We start from the raw sequence: 23171 nt of genomic DNA, 5'->3' as shown, positions 1-23171 counted from the left end.
TCCCCCTCCCCTTCTCGCCGAGCGCCCGAAGACGCCCCGGCCGCAGCCGCGGCCCCGCCGAGCCCCGCGCCCCAACGCAGGACGGGCTTGCTTTCTTTTCTTTCTCTTCTCTTTTTTTTTTTTTTTTTTTTTTTTGGTTTTTCTTCTTCTTCCCCCTCTCTCTCGCTCGCTTTCCCTCGCTCGCTCTCTCTGCCCGCCATCTTTTGAAGGGGAAAATTAGGGGCGAAGAAAAGGAGGGCTGCAGGCGCTCTTGAAAACGGAGGGAAGAGGAGGAAAAAAAAAATTTAAAAAATAGCGCGGAGGAAGGGGTGGGAGACTAGGCAGCCTCCAGCCCCCGGTGCGCGGTCCCGGGCTCCGCGTTTGTGTCGGGCGCGGAGCGGAGCCCGGGCGGCCCCAGCCCTGGGCCAGCGCCCGCCTGCTCCGGCCATTTCCCCGGCCCCGCCGCTGGCTTGGGAGCTGGGAAAAGGTCTGAGCAGGCAACGGGTGATGGGCTGGAAAGTGCGCGTTTCGCGTGTTGTCGTGTCCGCATGCATTTATTTGTGTGTGTGTGTGTGCACCCAGCTGCTCCGCTCGTGTAAATATCCGGTGTTTACCAAAGTTTTGCAAATAAATGGAAACCCAAGGGTTCGCTGCTTAAACTTGATATGCTTTCTAGATGTAAAAAGAAACGCAGATCGCAGATTTATATATAGAAGTGTCACGCTATAAATAATGCTACCGATAATAAAATGTAAAACTTCAAAACTCAGCCGTCCTTCTCCTCCGTTTATACTTCTTGTTTGGGTTTGGCACCTCCCTGGGCGCTGGGGATAGAGCATTATTTGTAGCCTGCCTGGTTTCACTTTCAAACAAAGCTGTAGTGTTCAGGTCGCGGGTCTGTGCGCGTCTTTACGTGGTTGGGTCTCGCAGGGTGTTAATTCAGAACGTGTTTTCCTCCACAATTGACTTTTGACAGCGTGGAGAATGTGTTCTGTCAGGTTCGGGATAAATGTTCTGTGACAGTCCCAAAGTGTGGATGTTCCTTTCTGTTGATTTTTTCAGGAGCCAAAAGTTATTAAAATAAACTTGTTTGGATGAGCAAATGTGATGGCTTCACTAATATTTCAAACTTCTGTATGTAGGTTTTTTTGGTTTTTTTTTTTTTTTTTTGTTACATCTTAAGTTCCCTGACACTGGTAAATAATAGCAGGTTAGGAGCTGACATAATTAGCAAAGCACACCTGCTGTTCCTTGCTGGGAATAGAGAAGCACGTTTTTAATATGCTTATTAATTTTTGTAACGTGTACAGTGTGAGTGTGCTGGGGGGGGTGTGTCTACATGAAACTAGAAGTTTAGTTTTAAAGCTGAAACTGTTGTCTTTAATTCACACAGTGCTAAGCCAAGGTATTAGAGGGGACTTGGTGACTACCATATGTGCTGCAGGATCTGGGTGACAAGTGCAGAATAAATATGCATCGATCAAAACAAACAAGAAGTCCCCAAAGCGGTTTGGTTGCTTTACAAGCAGAAAAAGCCATGATCTGTATTGCTTACAACTCCCTAACTGCTTGAGTGTTCTGTGCATGCAGGTCCTGCCTCCTGATCTGCAGATCACAGCACTGGCAGACTGCTGGCTGTCTCGAATTTTTTTAGCACATAAGTTTGGGGAGTTTTTAATAATACCCTGGGAGGCTCCTGCTGAAGCAGAGTAACTCCAGACCTCAAAGCCTTCCTTTTTGGAAAGAAGAAATGCTAAGATTGTGTATTTCTTTCTCTTTAGTCTGCACTGGATAAAAATACTCATGCTTATTTAGTGTTTTGAGACAATGTTTAATAAAAGGGTTGGGCAGGGGGTAACTGTCTTATACAATCTTCAGCATAAGCTTGATTGCAATATTGTCTCTTCAGTGCTGAGACAGTAGCTGTGGCAGTGAAAAGCTTTTTAATTGTAGTGACCTATGCATGCAGAGTTTAAATTAAGAAAGAATGCACATGCAATATGAAGTGTCTGAGGGGTGTTTTAAAAGCTGACTCTGGAGTGTTTGTTCAGTTATCTTCAAATAAAAACTAGGCTTCTGGAAATAAAACTGGTGTCATTTAAGCGCCAAAGTGCTTACAAAAACTTTAGTTCTTGTCATTTAGAGGAAAAGCATGTTGAAGTCTGAGTTCCAGCTCAGTAAGCGTGCTGAGCAGCCTTGCCCTTGCACTGTCTATCTTTAAAGAAAGCTGATTTTGTTATTAGTCAGTGTCTGCAAATGCAAGTATATCTGTGGGCTTCATAGCTGCTAATGTCTTTGCACTGATGTGTGCAGTGACACAAATCACAGTTCTTAATAATCTTGCAAGAGGCCTCTTTGCTGAGTTAAGAACTCTGTGTTTAAAACTCGTCTCTTAAGATGGAGTGAGTCTAATGGGGGTTTTTGGTATCCTCAAACCTCACTTGCAAGCCAGGGGTGCAGCCTGCCTGAGCTGAGGGTCTCTCCCTGTGAGGCTGAAGGCAGTGCACACGCTGGGCTGGGGCTTCCCAGAGTTTTCCCAGGCACATTTTTTTACCTGCTGCGTGTTCTGAATGATGCTGTTTAATATTTCCCATTTCCCTTCGAGGGGAGGCTCTTGTGCAGTGGGGTGTGGGTTTGCAGCCAAGCCCTGCTGCACTCCTAGAATCTCACTCCTCCTCCCAGGAGTAATCTGGGAGCCTGATCGCTCTTGTTGACAGCACAAACAACTTGGGAGTCAAATCCCTCTCCTCGGCAGCAGCTGAGTGATGTACTGAGGTCTCGTATTTCAAAGGCTTAATTACTTTTACAAAATATATTACTCTGTCTTCTTTGGTAAGCTATCAGGTGCTTTCAGCACAGGCAGAACTACACTTTGCTAAATAAATGAACAGAGAGTGTTTTGCATCTCAGTGTTGTTGATTGTTTCTCTTTAATCCTGGTTGCTCCTTTGCTAATTTGCAAAATTCATTAATCCTTAGTGGGCTTCCCAATCATTACCATGAGCCATATGTTTTGTTTTGTACGTGGTGTTGTGTTTTTTTGGTTTTGGTTTTGTTTTATTTCAATTTGCCACATTATTCTTTAGTAGTAGCCCAGAACCCTGTTGCAAGCAGTGGAGCTGTGGGAGTTGGGAGGGAGCCATTGTGTGCTGTGCTGCTCAGTGAGCTGTCAGGACATTTTGGAAGGGTCTGTGCATCTCCAGCTTTCATTCCACAGGACCTTACTGCGACATCAGGGTTGTTTTGTCAATCATTAGTGCCTGTTGGAGGTGAAAAACTTTTTGTGGCACACTAACTCTTTAACCCACTTGTTGCTAAAGCTGGTGTTGGCAGGATGCAAATTCTTCTGGAGAATAGTGCAGAAATTCTCTGTAATGTGCTGTGTTTTCTAGTAGTCCTTTTCCCTTCTTCTTGATTAGATACTGACTGAAGAAACTGCTCACCTCTATTTTGGGTTCCTTATGCACCTTTCCAGGCCTTGGACTCTTTTCAGCAGATGTTGTCATATTTGGAAGGGTTTCAGCAGCATGGATGACCTGGTCAGAGGGGTTTGTTTTTCTTCTTTCCTGGGAGCAGGGTTTTCTCCTCTCCACCACCATTGCAACAGGTGTAGCAAAGACAATCTGAGGTGAAATTTCTGTGCTTGAGAGACCGATCTGGAAGAAATTTCCCCGTCTGCACTGATCCCATTTACTGTCAAACTTTGAGATTTAGACTCGGATGTGATTGATACCTGTCTGCTTTGAGAATGGTCCTCTTTGCTCCTGCCTTTCCTTTAAAGAGAGAGAAGCAGGGGCAGGAAAGGGTGTTTCCTCTTCAAAAAAGTTCCACTTTTCCACAAAAGTTCCACTCTTGAAGTCTACACTTGGAGAGCTTTCCTGACGCAGCTGCACTGACATCCATGCAGAGCATGCACTGGCACAGATGTACAGGCTAAGATGTTCTTCACTGTGGCTGACTCTCCTGTTGTAACCAAACCCTGCTTGGATTGAAGAGAATGCACATTTCCCCTGCTGGTACTTTGTCTTTTCAACTGCTCAGCTCATCCTTGTGTAACATGACAGAGGGTGCCTGGTTGGGGATCTCCCTTACTCAAAACCCATCGATGTGGCCACGCTGAGATAAATCTGTTTTCTAAAACTGTGCTGGTCCATTGGTTTGGCTATAAGCAAGTGCAGAGTTTGCAGTCCAGAGCTTTTTGCTGGGAGGGGCTGTAGGATGTAGCTGCCTTTTTGCTTACCAAGGCTGGTTTAGGAACTGTGTTGTGCTGTGAGCTGTAGTGAAAGTGGTAAATGGAGCACATGTGTGTAAGAATTGTGTCTGAGTTTAGTGGAGGATGCTGTTCCTTCCTGGAAAGCATTGCTTTTTGCTGTTCCTTCCTGGAAAGCACTGCTTTTTACAGCTTTGCTGTTGCTGCTACAGTCGTGCTCAGGGTTTGTGAAATAATGTTGAAGTGCAGCACTTCACAATGAAGAGAGAGGGAATGCTCCTCTGAGTTTCCCCTGGAGTAAGTGCTTGCCTGAGTGAGTGGGAGCATTATGGATCAGCCAGTGTTCCTTTCCTGGGCAGGAACAAGCCACAGGGGAATCAGTTGGGATACTTGTGTCCACACTGTCATGGTCATATTTCCTTGGACTTGAGCTTCATCCATATGCAGGAGCTCTGAGCAGCTTAGGGCTTGTGTGCTCTAAGCCGTGGGTGCTCTCAAGCAGGAGCTGTGCTGGGGAGCCTGTGTCCTCCTGTCCATCTGCCCTCAGCACTGTTCCCTGGGAGTTTGAGGCATCAGGGAGCACCTTCCCCTCTTTTCCTGAATCAGAAGCCTCTGCTCCTTGCCTATGGAGGGGTAATAGACTTTAAGATCCAAATTTTTCCTTTTTTTTTGCAGACCGTTTGGGGATTTAATTCAAGCTCAAAAACTGCTTTGATGCTCTCTAAGGGAGCGACAGCAGCTTAACTACCACAGTTTGTTCACACCTCAGCTGACCTGGAACTTCCTTGCATAGCTGAGCAAGTTTATGGATCTACCCAACCTTAGCAAAATCACTTTTCATCGGAAGTAGTAGACCCCATAGAGCCTTTTGTACTTGTGTGGCTGTGTTTGCTTTAAGTTAACACACGGAGTTATTCCGGGACAATGTGCTTGTTCAAACACAGGGCACTTCAATTGCTTTGGAAACAGATAAAGCCGAGCTGGTGGGAGTGTGCACAGGGGATGAGTGGTGGTCTTAAATGGGAGGGTGAGGTGTAACAAGTGGCTGCTCTGCCTGCAGAGCTGCAGTAATTCCCTTGGTGTGGGGGCTCTTACCCTGCCCCGTTAGCAGCTCTAACGTTACTGTGGCTCAGCTAACAAGCAGTATATTTATGTCATGGTAATTCAATCCCTTTCATTTCATCCTTCATCCCCTTAAACTGACTTGATTGTCGTGTATTGATTTTAGGTGGACTTTGCATGGGAAAGGTGCAGTGCTGTAGTTGTAAACCCAGAGCATGATTTAAAGCAGTGGCAGCTCATCCATTTCTACTACACTTGTAATGCTTTTTGTCCTGAAATGAATCTGTTCTTTTTCAAAATAGTAACTTTAATCATTTAAATACAAATTTAAAAGTTAAGTAGGAGAAAGTGTTGGAGCACAAGAAGTGTATAGGGGAGGTTGTTGATGAAGATATTTTCTCTAATGAATCACTTTGGTTCTGCTCTGTACAGTGAAATGCTTCAAACAAGTTAACAGATGGATCTGGGTCTGTTTATTAGAAGTCTGTCGATGTTTTCATGGAGCTGCCCCTAAGGAGAACATCTGTAGCACTTGTAAATCATATTAATAATGCTGATATATGGCATTGCAGAACTGGTGGTGTAAGGGAGAATTGCAGAGCAGGAAACAACCCTTTAAATAGCTAATACAGAGGAATTACATGCTATTTGCAAGGGCTCTGTATTTTATACTTTGCTCAGAATACTTTCTGTACTTAATTTCACAGAGAAGAGGTGATCTTCCTGTTTCTGTAGCCTCTTAAACTCAGCTGGAAGTGGAATTTGGCTGTATCTAACCCCCCCTCCCTAACAGGTGCCACTAAAGACCTTTTGGGTGTTGTGGTTTATCTTTTAGAAATGTTTTTAAAGAGTGCTGCAGTGTGGGCAAAGGGATAAAGCAGATGGCAGTTTTAGCTTTGCACTTTCTTCCAATGACAAGGAGTGTTGTACTTAGTCAAGAAGTGGTTCCCAGAAACCCCAGTGATGGCATTTGAACACCCTGTAAATACAAGTTCCTTTGTGCTCTTGATTCTTTTTTTTTTCCCTTTCTTTAAAATTGGTGCAACCATGACACTTGAGAAGAGGTTAATCTATAAATGCGTGGGAAAAGGCTAATGACTTTAATTGCAGATGGCAGTGGAAATATTGATATCCCCATTTTCCAAGTGGGGGATAACCAACCTGCAGCCTGGGGTGTCAGAACTGGCAGCAGGCTGGCTTGTAGCAGGGGATTTTGTAATTCTGTGCAGGTACAGCAGATGCTCAGAGATGTTCTGCCCAGCAGGGAAGTAGTTGAGCTCTTGTGGCTTTTTCTTTTCCTTTTTTTAGACTTTTCTTCAAAAAGCTTTCTGTCCAATAATCTCTTCTTTTTGGAAATCAAAGTGCAGAGAAAGAAACAATCATGACAAAACCTGTTGTGGAAAGGCTCTGTGTCCTTTATTCACTGCCTGCTGAATCAAACAGAGTGAGTTTGAGGCTTTTCCTTATGCTCTAAAAGTACACAGAGCACAATATGCTGATTAAAAAGGGGAAGGGCTGACTTTTTCAGGGCTCAAATGTTTAACTGTGCACATCACATCCTTTAAAAAGCAGAAAATGAGGGTATAGATGTAAAATAATCCCATTAGGAGTTCTGGACCCTGTACGAGTGTTGCCACGTTCTTCTTTACTGGCTGTACCTAAATGCTGCTGCTGTGCATGCATCAGCTGAAACTTGGGACAGGGCCAGAGTGTGTGGGGTTTTTTTGTTCTTATTTCAGTTAGTTTGGTTGTTTTTTTAATAATTTATCTGAAATGCAGAGTGTTGACCTGAAATTGGCAAAACGGTTTGCTGGAGGCACAGGATGAATGATGAGGAGCATCACTGTTGGAGCTGTGCTTTGGAGAAGGGAGGCTGTAAAGGAATAGGGGAAATAAGGGAAATCAGGTAAGGAGATGAGTTATGATGCTCTAGGCTGTAGTTCAGAAAAGTAGTCTGGGTGTGATCCAGCATTTAACAGCAGTCACTTTTTTAAACTGCATGAAAGAGGGAACTTTCTCTTCTGTCTCCTCACTCTATTCATCCCTCCTTTCTTTTGCTGACTTTATATTTTGTTTTCTCCCAGAAGGTGTAGGTTAGCTGCCTGTTTCCTCTTGCAGTTTACCTGCTTGGTAGTATTTATCTGTTTCTATCCACGAATTTTGTTTCCTGAAGGAATACAAGTAGAAGCAGCCCCAGGCTGACTTCTGCTGGAGCCACTGAGTATCAGGTTAAGACTATTCAGCATTACCATCCAATTCTGAAATGATTAACAGCCTCAGCCTGCTGCTTGTCACTGGGGTGGTGTGTCCAGGATGGACCTGTTGGCTCCTACACTTTTAGCTGGGTGGTTTCTTCTTAACAGCTCTCAGGAAGTGAGAGTTTTCTTTTGCTTCAGGTGCTGTGGCAGCTCCATTTTTTTTAATGGCTGGGCAAGCAGGAATTCAAAGATTCTTTGCCACTGAGCTCTGCTAGAAGGAAGTTCAAGCTGAAGGAACATCAGCTTGTCACACAGTTTGTCTCCCACTTCCAGAGCAGTTGGTGATGCTGACATGAAGGATGCTTAGAAAGGCTGACTGTGGTTCAAACCCAGGTGAGGAAATGGATTTGTAGTTATGGTTATTCTTGAAGTATGGATTTGAATGCCAAACCGGAGGTGAGTAGAAGTGGAAGAGTAGATTCTGTCCCTCTGTGAAGCTTAAAGTGATACTAATTCCAGAAACAGAGAGAGGTGGAATAACAAAGAAGGAGTCCAGCAGACAGCATTTGTGCCAGTTCTGCATTTGCAGAATTGGCCAGCCTGTAGAAGTTGTGCCTGAGTCTGTGGAGTCTTCTGCTGTGCCCATGACCAAGCCTTGAATTTGGGGTCACCAAATTTTTTCCACTCCTTAGCCAACTTTCATGTAAAGTTGGAGATATCTCTTCTTGATTAGTCTGCAATTTCTTTTTGTGCTGTTTTAGGAAATGCTGTGGCAGAGAACAGGATCTCCATGCTCCTGCACCCCTTGCCCTTGTGCAGTGGGATTTCTCTTGCTGGGATCCTGTTCTGCTGCAGGGAGAGGCTGCTTCTGCAGGGCTGGGTGCCACTGACTCCCTCAGCTCTCCCAGCTATTGTGACTGAGGCACTGGCAGCACCCACACTTCTGATCAGCCTGACAGGAATCTGCAGCCCCAGATATGCAGCACTGAACCTCCTTTGTCATTTTACCTCTCTCTAACAGCTGGAAAAGGAATTGACTCAGGTAGAGAAACCACAAAGTGTGCAGAGCTTAAGTTTGTTCCTGCCTGTGCTTAAATCTTCCTTAGAAAGAGGTTTATCTTGATTGATCAATTAGTTGTATCTTGCAGGTGATAAGTCTGCAAAACCCTCTGTGGTGAGGTGCTGAGCCACAGAAACCTTGCAGCTTGGTGAGAGGGGAAAGCTGCTGAGCACTTGGCGGGATCAGGCTTGAAGTGGTTCCTGAATCCCAGAGGACTGGGCTGCTGGCTGTGCTGTGGTTTGCACTGCACTTCCAGTGTGCCCTCAGCCACATTCCTGCCTCCCTGAGCTCTCCTGCCCCTCGTCCTGCTCCTGACACGTTGAGAGCATGGATGGTATGTGGCCATGTGCCAGCACCTTCCCAGTGCTTCCTTTTTGCCTGATGTCCCCAGCTGCAGGGCTGCTGCTGCACAGGGGCTTTTGGGGGGCTGCAGTCACCCCTACAAGTGCTAGGAGTTGCCAAATAAGTGTGCAGTGCACTGGGTAGGAGGGAAAATCTGCTTAAGCAGGATGTTTCCTCTGTAAATTTTGGCTGTCTGGTTTCTCCCTGGCTCTGCCCCCCGTTAGGTGTTGTGGGTTCAGCCCCGTGGGTCACACAAGGTAATTCCATTGCATCTCCACCTTTCCCTTTGGGGCAAAAATGGCACGAGCAGAGTCTGCCCAGACATGTGGATATCCCAAACACTTCACTTGCTATGCCGAATCTCTTACGTAAAAGCCAAACTTTTTTTTTTTTTTTTCCCATTGCCATAAAGGTGTAATTTGTGTATCTTGTGAGAGGCACAACCACCAGCATTTTCTTGTTAAGCACCTACCCATTCCCATCCATTCGGATGTGCAAGCCACCAGCTACTCCAAGTACTCTGGAACCTGTTCATGGGTCTTATTTATTACAGCTAAGCATTAAATTAACTTTTTCATGATAGGCCACCCAGTTAATTTGCTGAAGTACCTCCTGGTTGATTTTTTGCAAGTGCAGTTCAGCTTATCTGAGTCCAGACCTTACTGCTGTCAGGTCTCAAAGCTGGCTGAGCCCCTTCAGTCAGGAATTCAGCACAGAGTAAGCTCTGTAACCACTCACTTTTCCTTCCTCCTGTAGCCTTTTTAACAAAACCCTGTAACTCAGGAGCTTGCACAAAACCAACATAGTCTGAGTTGAAATTTGCTTCTGTGTTTTCAGGGGACCACAAAAAGCAGGGCAGGAAGACAAGTCCAGAGGTCATTCTGTACTCCCTAGCACAAAGAAAGGTCAACCATGCCTAATTCATTATTGACATTGGTCTCTTAAAACTGTTCTCAAAACCAAATTCAAAGCTATGAAAATGAACTCAGTTTAGTGTTAAACACCACTCCCTGCACTTGAAACTGCAGCCTTTAGAAATCAGTTGAGCCCCATTTGATTTTTGTGTGACATGCAGCTAAATTCCTGCTCAGACTTGATCAAAAGGTGCTTCCTGTGGCATTAGTGACTTGGGGGAGAGAAATACTCTGGCCTCAAATTATCAGAAAGTCCATCACTTTATTTGAGGTGCCTAACAGTGTTTATAGGTCTCCAGTGCTTTTATTAGAGTGACTTTTGGATACCCCTGGGTTTGAAAGCATCTCGTCAGAGATCTTAGAGCAGCGTGATTTGCAGGGAGCACTGAGTAGCCATCAAAACTGAAGACCCTTGAAATTCCCAGTTACTCCTGGCTGATTCCTACCTACTGGTTAGGAGCCCACAGGCTCCTTACTGAGGAAACACCTGCTCTTATAATAGCCAAGGAGACACCAAGGGTAGGAAAGCCATCTGCATAATCTAATAAGCATTAAACCAACCAAGTCAAAAGCCAAGGAACTGACTTAATCTGCTGTGATCTTTTCCCCTCCCTCATGCAGAGGTGAGCTCAGGACACAGTTGCATCTCCCAGTCTCAGGATGTTATTAGGGTGGTGCTCAAAATAACATGCATGAAAAGCAAATCTGTGAAGTGTGGAATTAATGATTTGGGAGACAGCAAGGATGGCTGAATGGACTTTCAAAGTGCTGCAGTGTGCCATAGGGGCACTGCAAGCCAAATTCCCAGCTCCTGCAATGAAGCCAAGTGTAAATCCCAGTGTCTTGAGGGGGTGGCATGTTGTGTGCAGTGTGTCTGTCTGCCAGAGCAGGGTTGGCTGATAAAGCAACTCGTCTGTCCTCAAGTCTTGCTCTCAAATTGCACATCCCTTGTGTTTGAAGACACCATCTCTGCTGACATGTTAGTAGGTACTGAAAGCTGCCTGAAGTTCAGTTCCTGTGCGGGGCTGGGAAGGGAAAGCAAAGGAGGAGGAAAAGGAGGCATCCACACGTTTTGTTTCCTTCTGAGGAGACTGATGTAGCCCTTAATTTCTACAGCCATAGAATGAAATGGCTACAACCCTCATTAACAACCTTACTTGACTTTGTATTGAGGTTTAGTAGTGCTAAACCTGTCCTGCAGAGAAAGTCAGGGCAAGATGACCAATGCTGGGCTGCTTCTCTGACATGGGCAGTGACACGTGGTGGCAAATCTGACCAAACTTCCAACTGTTGGGAAAAAAGAGACTGAGAATCTGCTTTGGAGGCTGCAAGGAGCCAATGTGGGGAAGCAGTACTTGGAGCAGCAACTGCTCTGACTGCGCTGCTGGCAAATTTTGGGTCTGGCTGCTGACTGGGGGGCTCTGGGCATTCACCTCACCGTGGTGTAAAGTGTGAGTTGTGAGCAGCAGCCCTTTGAGGAAGGAACAGGGTCTTTGTGTGTGCAGAGTGTGAACTGCTGAGGGACCTTGGTCTCTGCCCAGCTTCTGTGTGCTACTGTAATGTAAATAAAAATATGCAGATAACAGCGAGGTCAAGGAACATCTCTCAAACTCGATAATTTTCCCTGATGGGAAGATTTATGTGGCTGTTTCTTTGCCGAGCTGGAGTTCTGCCAGATGTTGATCAATGTCCAAGTAACCACGCAGAAATACTATACCAATGGGGGGGAAAACAAAACCAAGGAGTTGTCGGACTGCCAGGCTGCCATAAAACTTGCTGTAGGTTTGCAATCAAAACAAACCCATCGGGTCCTGCACGGGAGCAAAGCATCCATTAAATGCTGGGCACTGCCAGAGGAAGTGCAGAGCCGCTGGCTGGAGCAGCAGGAGAGCTGGCACACTGCACACTTCATGGGCCTTCAGAGCTGCTTTTAAAATAGTCCCCACCACTGCAGACAGGAAAATGTTATCCTGCTAGTGCAGGGAATTATTTACATGTTTTCTCCATGCCAGCTGTCTGTCTGCTGACTGACCCTGTGTGAGGGACTCGATGGAAGAAAGGTTTTTTTAAAGGAAAAATCCATCCCACCTACCTGGGGTTTTTGATGCCTGGTTTGCTACACTGAGGTTGCAACTTAGCAGAAAAAGACTTAAACTCCAGGACTTAAAACCTCCTTTCTTTGAGGTTTTGGGTTTTGTTTTTAATTACTGTCTCAAATTGAATAAGAAGGAGAAGCAGTGTTCACTCTTTGTGCATGACAGCACTTTAGAGTATATTTTAAACTTGCAATATCAAAACCGCTTGTGCAGACAGAGAAATCAAGAATACCTCCTGCTACTTGAACATTATAGGCCTGAGGAGCAGGGTAAGCAGTGATTTAAAAATTAAAATTTAAGATGATGTTACTGCAGGGCTAAAAGAAGTCTCACCTTAGCCCCTCACTGGAAGGTGCACATGGTGTCTGGTTTGGCAGTCTTCACTCCAGGCTTGTACAGTCCCTTGTACAGTGATGTCCTGAGTCACTGTCACGAAAGGTTTAAATATTTATTGATACCAGTGCAGTTTCAGAGGGTGCTGGAATGCTTAAACAAGAGCTGTATAGCTCAATTCTACCTGTGGTTACGGAACAATTTGTAGAAGCTTGCTTAATTTTTGTCTGTGGGTCTACTAAAGTATCCTCTTGGGTGATTTGTGTGGTAATTTGGAATGTCAGATGGTCAGGGCTCTCACTTCCCTCACTTAATAAATGATGTTTCACATGGATTAGATTTCTCAGGCATTAATTTATCTTTAATTCAAAGTCATTGCCTTTTGGACATTTTCAAAGCATTTTTACTCTAATCTTCCAGATTCCTTGTAGCCCTGCTTTTACATTCTTAAAAATGATACCATTTCGAGTTTTTGAAGGTAAAAGAATGGCTGTAGAAGCAAATTCTTAATTTTAAAAATTACAACGTGATCCAGTATCAAAGCAGCTTCCCCAGCAAGTAGTGAGGAAGCTGGACCAAGGGTTAAAGGTACAGTGAAGCACATTAAAGCTTATTTATGGCAGGACAGTACTTCCAGTGCTGCCAGATAGTCCAGGTAGCTATTTCTGTCTTCTGCAGGATCCAGCAGTTCTATGCCAGTGCTGCTGGGAGGTTTGGAGCCACTTTGGGGTGTAAAAACCAATGTGTTGGAGCATGGAAGTTAAAGAGGATCAGGGAACTGACCAAGTTGGTTGTCATGGTTCTGCCCCTCCTTGTTTTGGTAATGTTCTTAATTAAAATCCTTTCTGAGTTGTGTCACTGATGACTGTTCCATCCTTTTATGTGGACTGCACAAGCCTTGTTTAAGCTTGAGGATCAAAATGGCCCTGTGGGGAGGCAGTGCCTGTCCCAGAGAGCTTTCTCTGCTGGGTGGGGACAGAAAGGAGTTCCCACTATCTCCATGGCACAGATGAGGAGCTGTGGGGTGAAGATACTGAAAGCCTTGGCTAAGGTCAGGGAGAAAATGTCTGAGAGAAGTACGAGCTATGGATCTGTGGTTTGTTGAATTACAGTTCTGGGATTTAACACAAATTAATTAAAAATCCTTATCAAATTGGAGTTTGAGAGGTAGGACATGAAGAAATTGAAATGAAAAAAGAATCATATTTAGCCTCAGGTTATTTAAAGGGAAGACTTAAGTTACACTGCATAGTTTCAAACTTGTGACCCAAATGCTCTCTAGCAGTAGGAATTGCTCTCTGTGGGTGTTTTATTTCCCCTCAATCCTTGCACTGGATTCAGTTTGTTAATCAAGAAGACAGCAAACAAAATGCTTCAGTGGTGGTCACCAGGGACCTGCAGCCAGCCTTGCATTCTCTGGGATGATGGATGTTGCTCAGAAACCTGAATCCATGCAGGGAGCTCCCCAGAAGGACACTGAGTGAAACTTCCTAATTATCTTTTTTTTGTTGTTGTTTTTAATTCTTTGTCTATTTACCCCCCTCGGTCTGAAGATTGAATTTTGCAATATTTCTGATGCTGCTTTGACTTAATGGAACACTGGGAGAAAATCCTTCCCCAGTTTCTTCCAAATCTGAAATCCCAAGTAACACTCTAGTTATGAAATTCCTTGTCCAGGGGATGCCAGCATCCCTTCTGGCTGCTTGGTGATCACCCTGCCTGTCACCAGCAGCATGAGCACATGAGAAACCAGTCCTTATGGAACTAAGCTGGGCTCCTGAGTTATCAAAAAACAGGGACCAGAAGCCTGATTTCTGGAGCTATACCTAAATCCATGGTACAAGAGAGTCCTCCTGGCATTTTTCTCCATCCTTGGAATATAGTGGGTGTTGAACAAATGGTGGCAGCATGAGAACTGGACTTTGTTTCCTGCACAAATAATCACATGTATTCACACAGGGGTTTGGTTTAGATTTTTAGCAGTTTCCTCCCTCTTTGCTGCAGAGCTGTTTGTTTGTACACAGCTATTTTGGTAAAATTTCCCCGAGTTAGGTATGTGTTTACTTTTTGCCTTCATCTAATCAGCAGCTCACAGGGTAAGTTGATGTTCTATATTTAGTCCAGATACTCAGTTGAGATGATTAGGGCTGTATTAAAGCAGAGGTTTTTGGGTTTTTCCTAGGATGTCTCCCTGCTTTTTCCTTCCTGTGTTGCTGCAGCTTCTGTCCCTGCTCACGTTTCTCTGTTCAACCAAGAAGTGTATGTCAGAGTATTTGTATGGCTTTCTAAACATATTTGAAATAATTTGCCTCTAGAAAGTGATTGTGTTCTGTTTGCCATGAGAAGTGTAGCTGCAGTCCTGATGTGAGCTGAAATATCCAATGTTTATGGAAGATGACATAGCAAAGCTGTTTACCATATGCTACACAAGGCACAGTGATACTGGGCTATTTTTACCTCTGCAGTTTGCAGAGGGAAAAGCAGAATACAATAATGCAATTTATGTATTCTCCTCTATTTCAAATGTGTCTTTGAGAGAGAACATGACAGCACTGTCTGAGCCAGGTCACGGGATATCAGTGTAACACCAGTTATTATTTGAGCCTGGATCTCGAAACTTTAATATAAAACTGGGGTCAAAACCAGTCAGGTGCATGCATTAAGAGGCATAATAAGACATTTATGAGATTCAAAGTGCAGACCACTTCAAGTTGGGCTGTTTCTGGTGACACCTTTCACTCTCAGCAGTTCACAGCATCTCACTCTGCCTCTTCTTTCATTTCCCTGGGCTGAGGTCCTCTGCCTGCTGTCATCTGCTCTTCATTACGGGATTTCAGACTACCCCTTGCACCAGAGCAGAGCCCTGTGAGCTGCCTGGGGGCCAGGCAGCACGGGTCTAGAGACACTGCAGTTCAGTTTACATGGAGCTGGAAGCTATGGATTTAGCAGCTTGCATCAGTGCATTCATGGAGTCTGCATTGCATCCTGTATTCCCTGACTGCATTCTTAGGTTGCCCTGAGTGTTTTCTTGACATGAAGATGCTCTCTGAGCCAGCTGAAGCAAGAATTAGTCCCATGAAGCTTGCTGTGTCTCTGCAGGCTTTGAATTTGGGAACTGCTGTTCCACTGTCTCTTGGGTCTTGAACTGTTCCCATCTCCAAGATAAATTGTGTTCCAGAACAAAGTCAATGGGGTAAAGAGCCTGAGTTTAAATACTGTCTACAGAAGAAGTGTCTCAACCCGCCTGCTTCAAAAATCTGTACTTACACCCTTCCCTCTCTCTCTGTCTAGTTTGCTCTAGGTTGTATGGTTGCACCCTGGAAATGGGATGTCAGTCCCGTTCAGGGAGCATAAAGGAAGAAAGAAAATCTCCCCGTTGCTGCCGCAGTGACAGCGAGTGAGAGCCCGAGCAGGAAGATGTCGGCGGTCGCCTCAGCGATCCAGGCTCCTCAGGGCCCCGTGAATCCGCCGCCTCCAGAGGTGACAAATCCCAACAAACCTGGCCGAAAGACCAACCAGCTGCAATATATGCAAAATGTTGTGGTGAAGACCTTGTGGAAGCATCAGTTTGCTTGGCCTTTCTACCAGCCTGTTGATGCAATTAAGCTGAATTTGCCGGTACGTTTCTGTCGTCTTCTCAGCCTAGAAAACTTTGTGTTGGTCAGGTCAGTTTTGGGGTTGCTTAGAGGGGAAATATCAACACCTGGAATGGTGTTGGGCTCAGCCAGTGGCTTCGTGTGCAGCAAGAGAGGCTTTGGTGTTCTAATCCAGAACAAGAAATGACACTGCACAGCCCTGCAGCGTCCCCAGGCTAATCACAGCCTCTGCAGGTGCTCCAGACCAGCCCGGGGAGAAACTGGGTTAACAGGTGGAAACCTTTTAAAGGCCAGAATGCTCTTAAAATTAGAGACTGAAACTTTGAGCACTGTTTTAGCTAGCCCTGATAAACTTCTGTGAGTGCCAGAGGCAGCCTTTTAAAAAGGGAGGCAGAAATGCTGATTCCCAGACTGGAGGTTGTGTGTTTTGGAGTCAAGTTCATAATAATGGTAAGACTAAAAAGATACAAATTAGAAAATAAATGAATATATATTTACATTTACAATTTCCACAAAATTTAGGGGTGTGTTTTTTAGGGGGGTGGGGGGATGAGGAGAAAGCAGGGATGTGAACAAAACTGAATCAGAAGATGTAACATCTTCTGTGTTTTTCCAACAGGATTATCACAAAATAATAAAAAACCCCATGGACATGGGGACGATCAAGAAGCGCCTGGAACACAACTATTACTGGAGTGCCAGTGAATGTATGCAGGATTTCAACACCATGTTTACAAACTGTTACATTTATAACAAGGTAAAAAAGCCCAGAAAAGCCTTTAGAAAACACCCACCTACCCCTGTTACAGTGCAGGTTTTGAGCAGGGCCGGTTCTGGGCCCTCCTTGCAGGGATTTCAAATGCCACTAATTGCAACCACATTACTTGAAATGCACAAAGCTGTCTTTGTGCTGCCTCTTTCTTCCCCCAGACTAGTTACAATGGCAAATATGCCTTTTAATTGTAGGTAGATTTCTGTTTTGGGGTTATGCAGCAAGTTTTTACTCCTTTTATTGCCAGTTAGGAGTTTTCTGGGATGAGCTGCACTTAATGCAGTGCTCTGCAGGTGTTTTGAGGTGCTTTAATGCTGTGTGTTAGACTGTCTGGCACTAAATAGTATCTGTTAGCAGCAGAAAGGAGTTCAAGAATCATAACTCTGTTCTTTGACTCTGCATAAATATGTTCATACTTACACACATTTAGATTGCTTATTATTATTATTATTTTGGGCTTGGCTTGTTTGCTGTTTTGTTAGATTGTTAAAATTCTTTGTGTTCTGTTTTCTCCAGTCATTCGTCATCATAGACCCAGACTGGAGAACAGCTGAAATAAACAAATTAATTAGTTTGAGCCACAGAATGTGTGTTTAGCCTCTTCCCTTGAACCTGCTGGCAAGCAGGGAAGGACAGCTCATCCGTTCCAGTTTGCTGCTTCCACACTGCTGCACTGGATACTGGTTTATCAGGCTCCTTCTGAACTCCTGATAATTCTCTGGATGCAGCACACTTAGGGGCTGTAATTATTGCATGCTAGAGCAGAACAGAAGAGCAGGAGAGTGGCAAGCAAGGAGGGAGAAGAGCTAATCTGTTTATTGTCAGCGTTTGAATACCATAATTTATTTGAAGGGCCTCAGTGTTTTCTAAGCCTGGTCTTCAAGCTCACTGCTTCAGATACGTGAACGAAACAACAAAGGCTCATATTCTTCTTTGTGCAGCCCACAGATGACATTGTCCTCATGGCCCAAGCCCTGGAGAAGATATTTCTGCAGAAGGTTGCCCAGATGCCTCAGGAGGAGGTGGAATTGCTACCCCCAGTTCCTAAAGGCAAAGGTCGCAAGCCCTCAGCGGGCACACAGAGCGCAGGTAGGGATCCACGTGGGGCCAGGGGATGGTGGGAGCTGTTCCCAAGGCCTGACCCACCTCCTGAGCTGCTGGACTTTGCAGATGGTGAAGAGGCTGGGAAGGGAGAGCGTGGTCTCACAGCTAAAGCAGTGGGGAGGAAGGTGGGAGGTGTCTGGGAGAAGCTCACTCAGGGTTTCAGGGCTCGTGTGTCTCAAGGCCACCCTGCTTTTGTCAACACCAATCTTGCCATCTGTGATTTGCCCATCCAGGCACCACTTCAGGGAGGGAGGGCAGTGCTGTTGCTTCTCTATGCAAAGAAAAAGCCAAAGTAGTCAGAAATGCCAGTCTGCTGCCAGTGCCAGAGGATGGCATAGAAAGTCTTTACAGATTAGGGTTTACACAGCTCACCCTGGGTCCTGGCAGAAATCTGGCACAGCAGAGACTTGGACTCAAATGTTGCTAATTCCCTAAACCCTGTATATTTTCCTTTTGCACACATGGTTGCAACATGATAAAATTAAAGGATTTATTAAGCCATTGCAAAAGGCCATGTACACCATTGCATATCAGTGGAAATTAAGTTTAGTTCAGCTTACCTAGAATTGACTTTAAATGGATTTAGGACTAAAATGTCCAAGCATAATAAAGCAGTTCATAAAGGACCTTGTGTGGGCTGAGTTAAATGATGAGAGTAATTTTTTTTTTTCTCTAAACAAGGTCTAATTGTTGCTCTGGGAAAGTCAATTGTTCCTCTGTTTTCCCACATTTCAGGTGCTAAATGGAGCTATAAATCTATCCAAGCTCAGAGACATTAATGATGATGTATCTTTTCAACATCCTTTGATAAAATACAGGAGGGGGTTGTTAGGTAGTAGGTTTGTCCCCCTTTATGTCACACCAGCAGGCAGGTTTTTAGCAGTGCAGGTGTAGCATCAGAGACATTGAGACATCAGGAGGCTTAGGCTCTACTGAGAATCATAAAATATGGACTTGGAAGGGCCCCACAGGAATCACTGAGCCCAACTCCTGTCCCTGCACAACCCCAAGAATCCCACCCTGTGCACTTTGTGGCAAATCTGAAGTGTTTTGGCCTCCTGGGTGCTCAGGTGGCTCAGGGCAGTGGTGGTTGCCATTTGTATGGTGTGAACACCTCCCACTGTTCCATCTCCTGCTCTTCTGCTGAGCTCAGTGCAGCTCTGGGAGCATCCAAGGGGTGAAAGCATTCCAGAGCAACACTCCATATGAAAAGCTGCAATTATTTTGCGTGTGGCTGACCTAAACCCATGCTACAAGCACTTAGATCAGAGATTCCTCACTTTTATTGTACCCTGGCTATAACAGCACCGAGCAAATCCCACTTTGTGCCCTCCCTGGGTATCCCTGTGCCAATTCTCTGCTCCCAGTACCCTCCCAGCCGTAACCACCAGCGCCTTTCCCCTCTCGTTTGAAAGGAGCGCAGCAAGCCGTGGCCGTGTCTTCCGTGTCCCCGCCGGCCCCGTTCCAGAACGTCCCTCCAGCCGTGTCTCAGACGCCCGTCATCGCTGCCACCCCCGTGCCAACCATCACCGCCAATGTCCCGCCTGTCGCCGCCCCTGCCGCCGCCGTCCCGCCCCCGCCCGCCGCTCCGATCATGCCCGTGGTGCCTCCCACGCCGCCGGTCGTCAAGGTAAATGCGGGCAGCTCGTCTGCAGGAGAGGGGCTGCACTGGACCCCTCGCTGCTGGATCGCTGCTTTGGTCGCTGGGTGTTGAGTTGGAGAGGGTTGAGAGTGGTTCTGCTGCTTTTCACAGGGGATGGCACCTGTGCTTGCTCCAGCCTCTCCTTTCACAGCCTTCCCCTGTGCTGCTGCTCCAGGGCTCTTGGAATTCTCCCCATTTTACACCAAATAGCTGAAAGCATCTCTTCCCTCTGTAACTGAGCTCCTGATTTTACTGGGGTTGTTCCTTTAAGGTTTGCAGCCCAAAGCATCTCTTACCATTTTGACTGAGCTCCTGATTTTACTGGGGTTGTTCCTTTAAGGTTTGCAGCCCAAAGCATCTCTTCCCACTTTGAGCTCCTGATTTTACTGGGGCTGTTCATTTTAGGCTTGCAGCCCAAAGCATCTCTTCCCTCTGTAATTGAGCTCCTCATTTTATGGGGCTGTTCCTCTAAGGTTTGCAGCCCAAAGCATCTCTTACCATTTTGACTGAGCTCCTGATTTTACTGGGGCTGTTCCTTTAAGGTTTGCAGCCCAAAGCATCTCTTACCATTTTGACTGAGCTCCTGATTTTACTGGGGCTGTTCATTTAAGGTTTGCAGCCCAAAGCATCTCTTCCCACTCTTAACTGAGCTCCTGATTTTACTGGGGCTGTTCCTTTAAGGTTTGCAGGCTCCAGCATTGGGAATGTTCCTCTCTGCTTTCAGCCAGTTCAAGACAAGCCTGTCACTCCAGTTGGAGGAGACTGATGTTGCCTGCAGGTTTTGGGTGCATTAGTTCTGTCTTCCTTACTGAGTAATCTTTTGGGAGTTGTCACTGGTGTTTTGCTATTTATTATGTTAATTTATGGGTAAATGAAGACATTACCTAAATAATTGAAATTTTCTTAGCAAGCTGTGAATTGCTTTAAAAATGATGAAAGCATAGCTCAGAGAAAGCTGGGGGTCTTTTTATCTAAACTGTGGAATTACCTGCCACAATTTTGGTTGTGAGGTTGCTTGGACCAGCAGAATTGTTTTGTTGTTTAACCCAACAGTTTGGGAATTACTAGAGAAATTGTAAGTTAGATCTTGCAGCTAAGCTGCAAGTCCTCCTCAGAAACCTGTCTCACATTTCAGTTTCTATCCAAATAACTTGCTTCTGAGAATCAATTTCATTTTAAAACTCAAGGATGAACCCAGAAGTGAGTTTGCCAAATACACACTGCAAAATTAATTCTGCTTGGGATTTACTTAAGATTTCCCTTAGATTTCTCTGAGGAACTTCTTCCTCCCTATCTTCCTCTCCAGAGAAATAAATCCTTGATAGGAGCACGAGAGAGCTGACTGGGCAGTCCCAGCTTGAATTTATGTGAGAGGGTTTATTTGCTTAAGGCAAAATCTACCTTAGCACACCCACTAAATGCAGGGGAGTGAGGGCTCCTGGGTCTTTGGTGATTAATATGCTTTGGTTCAGAACTTAGAGCCTGATCCTGCCACTGGGGACTCAGACATGTGCTTAAGTTACTGACACTTGCTCAGTCCCCATGCATCAGCTGAGCTGCAGTAATCGACTGCGTGCCCTCCTTTCCCTTGGCAAACACCAGGTAAGAGTCCTGGCTTCCCTCTCAGGGAAATAACACATTTCAGAGCATGGTTGGGCTTGGGTTGGAGCTGTGCAAATGGCTGGTTCCTGTGGCTCAGGTGACGTGCAGTGTAGGAGCCTCTAGTCACAAATCCCATTTATCCCAGTGAAATAATTTGAGGTTTTCTTTCTGTCAGAGGAACAGGCAAAACTAAGGACGAGCTGTGCTAGGGTTTCTACAGGGCGTGTCCTCATGGAGCCTGTCCCTGTGCTGTTTCAGAAAAAGGGAGTGAAGCGGAAAGCAGACACCACCACGCCCACCACGTCTGCCATCACGGCGAGCAGGAGCGAGTCCCCCACGCCGCTGTCGGACCCCAAACAGGCCAAAATCATCGCGCGCAGGGAGAGCGGCGGCCGCCCCATCAAGCCACCAAAGAAGGACCTGGAGGATGGAGAGGTCCCTCAGCACGCAGGGAAGAAGGGCAAACTCTCTGAGCACCTCAAGTACTGTGACAGCATCCTCAAGGAGATGCTCTCCAAGAAGCACGCAGCCTATGCATGGCCATTTTACAAGCCCGTGGATGCAGAGGCCTTGGAATTACATGACTATCACGATATTATCAAACACCCCATGGATCTCAGTACTGTGAAAGTACGTCCTCATTTACCACCTCTTTTTGCAGGGGGTCCCTCTGGTTGCAGAGGACTGGCTCCTTTGTGGGAGGGGGAAGGGGAAAGGGTGGAAACAATCTGTTTGGATACCAGCTGGATATTTTCATATTGTATTTTTATATTTTGTTTCCATCCCCGCTCCCTTTTTTGCCATAACCTGGGACAGCTTTTTTTTCTGCCCTGCAAAGCAGAATGTACACAAAGCAAAGATGATGTACACAAAGCAAAGTACAATGGTATCCTCTCCTCTTTGTGGATAGTCCAGGTATTTAGCTGGTGTTCTGAGGATTGTGTTGCACTCTGAGAAGAGGAGGTGCTTTATTTCATAGGATTCAATTGATGGTATCCCATTTCCAGAAGCTGCTGCCTGCCTACTTGGTGGTGGCAGATAGGCTTACACTGAGCAACTCCAACTGGAATGTGATGGTGCTCAGGGAGATATGTGCTGCTTTTGTGGTTCATGCTTGGCTCCTCAAGAGTTTAGCTTAGTATGGTCCAATATTCTTGTTTTTCCCAGGAGGTTTGGAGGTTTTCTGAATCCCTCCATGAAGCAAAGACATGTCTTTATAGTTCCCATCTTCTTGTGAGCCAGGCACTGGATTCTGTGTTGATGGAGGGGAGACTTCCACGTGCAGGAGGTGAAGATGTTGTTACTGGCTTTCACTGGCATTGCCAGAAGGGTTTTAGTGCCAGCTGAGCCAGTGCCTGGGGTTGTCTGAATGCCCAGGTGACAGAAGGGCAGCTGTGGTTGTGATTCCTGTCATATTCCTTGGCAGATCCTGTGTGGTACCCAGGAGCAGCATGGCACACTCTGATGTGCCATGCATCCATCCTAGGGCTGCTCTGGGTCTCCAGACATATCTGCACCCTGCTAGTTGAAGCCCCAGGTCACTGCAGGAAGATTAGAGATGGACAGGGTGAAATCCTGGCTCTCTCAAATACTTCCACGTGTGCTTAGGTGATTTCTTATTGCAAGAGGTTATTGTGCTGTGTTCTGAAAAATCTAAGTGCAAAGTTGTGATTCCTTGGGTTGGTGATTCCTTCATGCTTAAATCTCTTTAAGGTCCTGACTTCATTCTGTTAAAATTGTACACCTCTGCCCCTTTCTGGTAAGTGCAGGTGATATCCTCCCTCTGCACCTGACTAGTGTAGGGTAGAAAATTGGAGACAGGCTGATGGCAAACCCAGTGGAGTCTTTTACACCTACAGACTCTGGGCTTCTCATTCCACACGGTAGTATTTTTCTTAATTAAGTTGTTTGAAGTGCTGTCTGGTATTGGTTTTTTATGGAGTGTTTTATTGTCATTGCTCTTGGCCTGCAAATCATCGTGTGACTTCTCAGAGATGCAGCTCATAATATGTTCACTGTGTGGAACAGAAACCTGCCATTTGCAGGCAGTGTCATTTTCCAGTGTCAGAGACTTCCACTGTGGCTCTGAAAGGTTTTTAGATTTAATTCTGCCCAAGTGACAGTGGCTGTGATAAAGCAGCCCAACTAAGGGCCTCCAAACTAACCTGGGAGGAATTATGTGAGAAAGCAAAACACAAGCATTGCTGCAGCTGTAACACATCTTGTCTCTTATTTCTGTGGCTGTGTTAGGTCTGATTTCCC

The 23171-nt window shown here is 45.6% G+C and overlaps 1 protein-coding gene across 2 annotated transcripts in view; it reads left to right on the top strand.

Moving 5' to 3' along the window:
- The window catches only part of BRD3 (bromodomain containing 3), a 36629-nt gene that overhangs the window by 494 nt on the left and 12964 nt on the right, over nt 1–23171 (top strand). For both annotated transcript variants that reach the window (XM_041407048.1, XM_041407049.1), the window contains exons 2-6: nt 15485–15811; nt 16409–16546; nt 17503–17650; nt 19081–19295; nt 21168–21539. In XM_041407048.1, the coding sequence (XP_041262982.1) occupies nt 15611–15811; nt 16409–16546; nt 17503–17650; nt 19081–19295; nt 21168–21539 (1074 nt within the window). In that variant the 5' untranslated portion in view covers nt 15485–15610. The remainder of the gene's footprint in view (nt 1–15484; nt 15812–16408; nt 16547–17502; nt 17651–19080; nt 19296–21167; nt 21540–23171) is intronic.

This window comes from Onychostruthus taczanowskii, unplaced genomic scaffold, assembly GCF_017590055.1.
Source record: "Onychostruthus taczanowskii isolate IOZ18803 unplaced genomic scaffold, ASM1759005v1 scaffold25, whole genome shotgun sequence".
Classification (NCBI taxonomy): domain Eukaryota; kingdom Metazoa; phylum Chordata; class Aves; order Passeriformes; family Passeridae; genus Onychostruthus; species Onychostruthus taczanowskii.
Note: the sequence above shows the minus strand (reverse complement) of the source record. Positions and strands in the feature narration are given on the sequence as shown.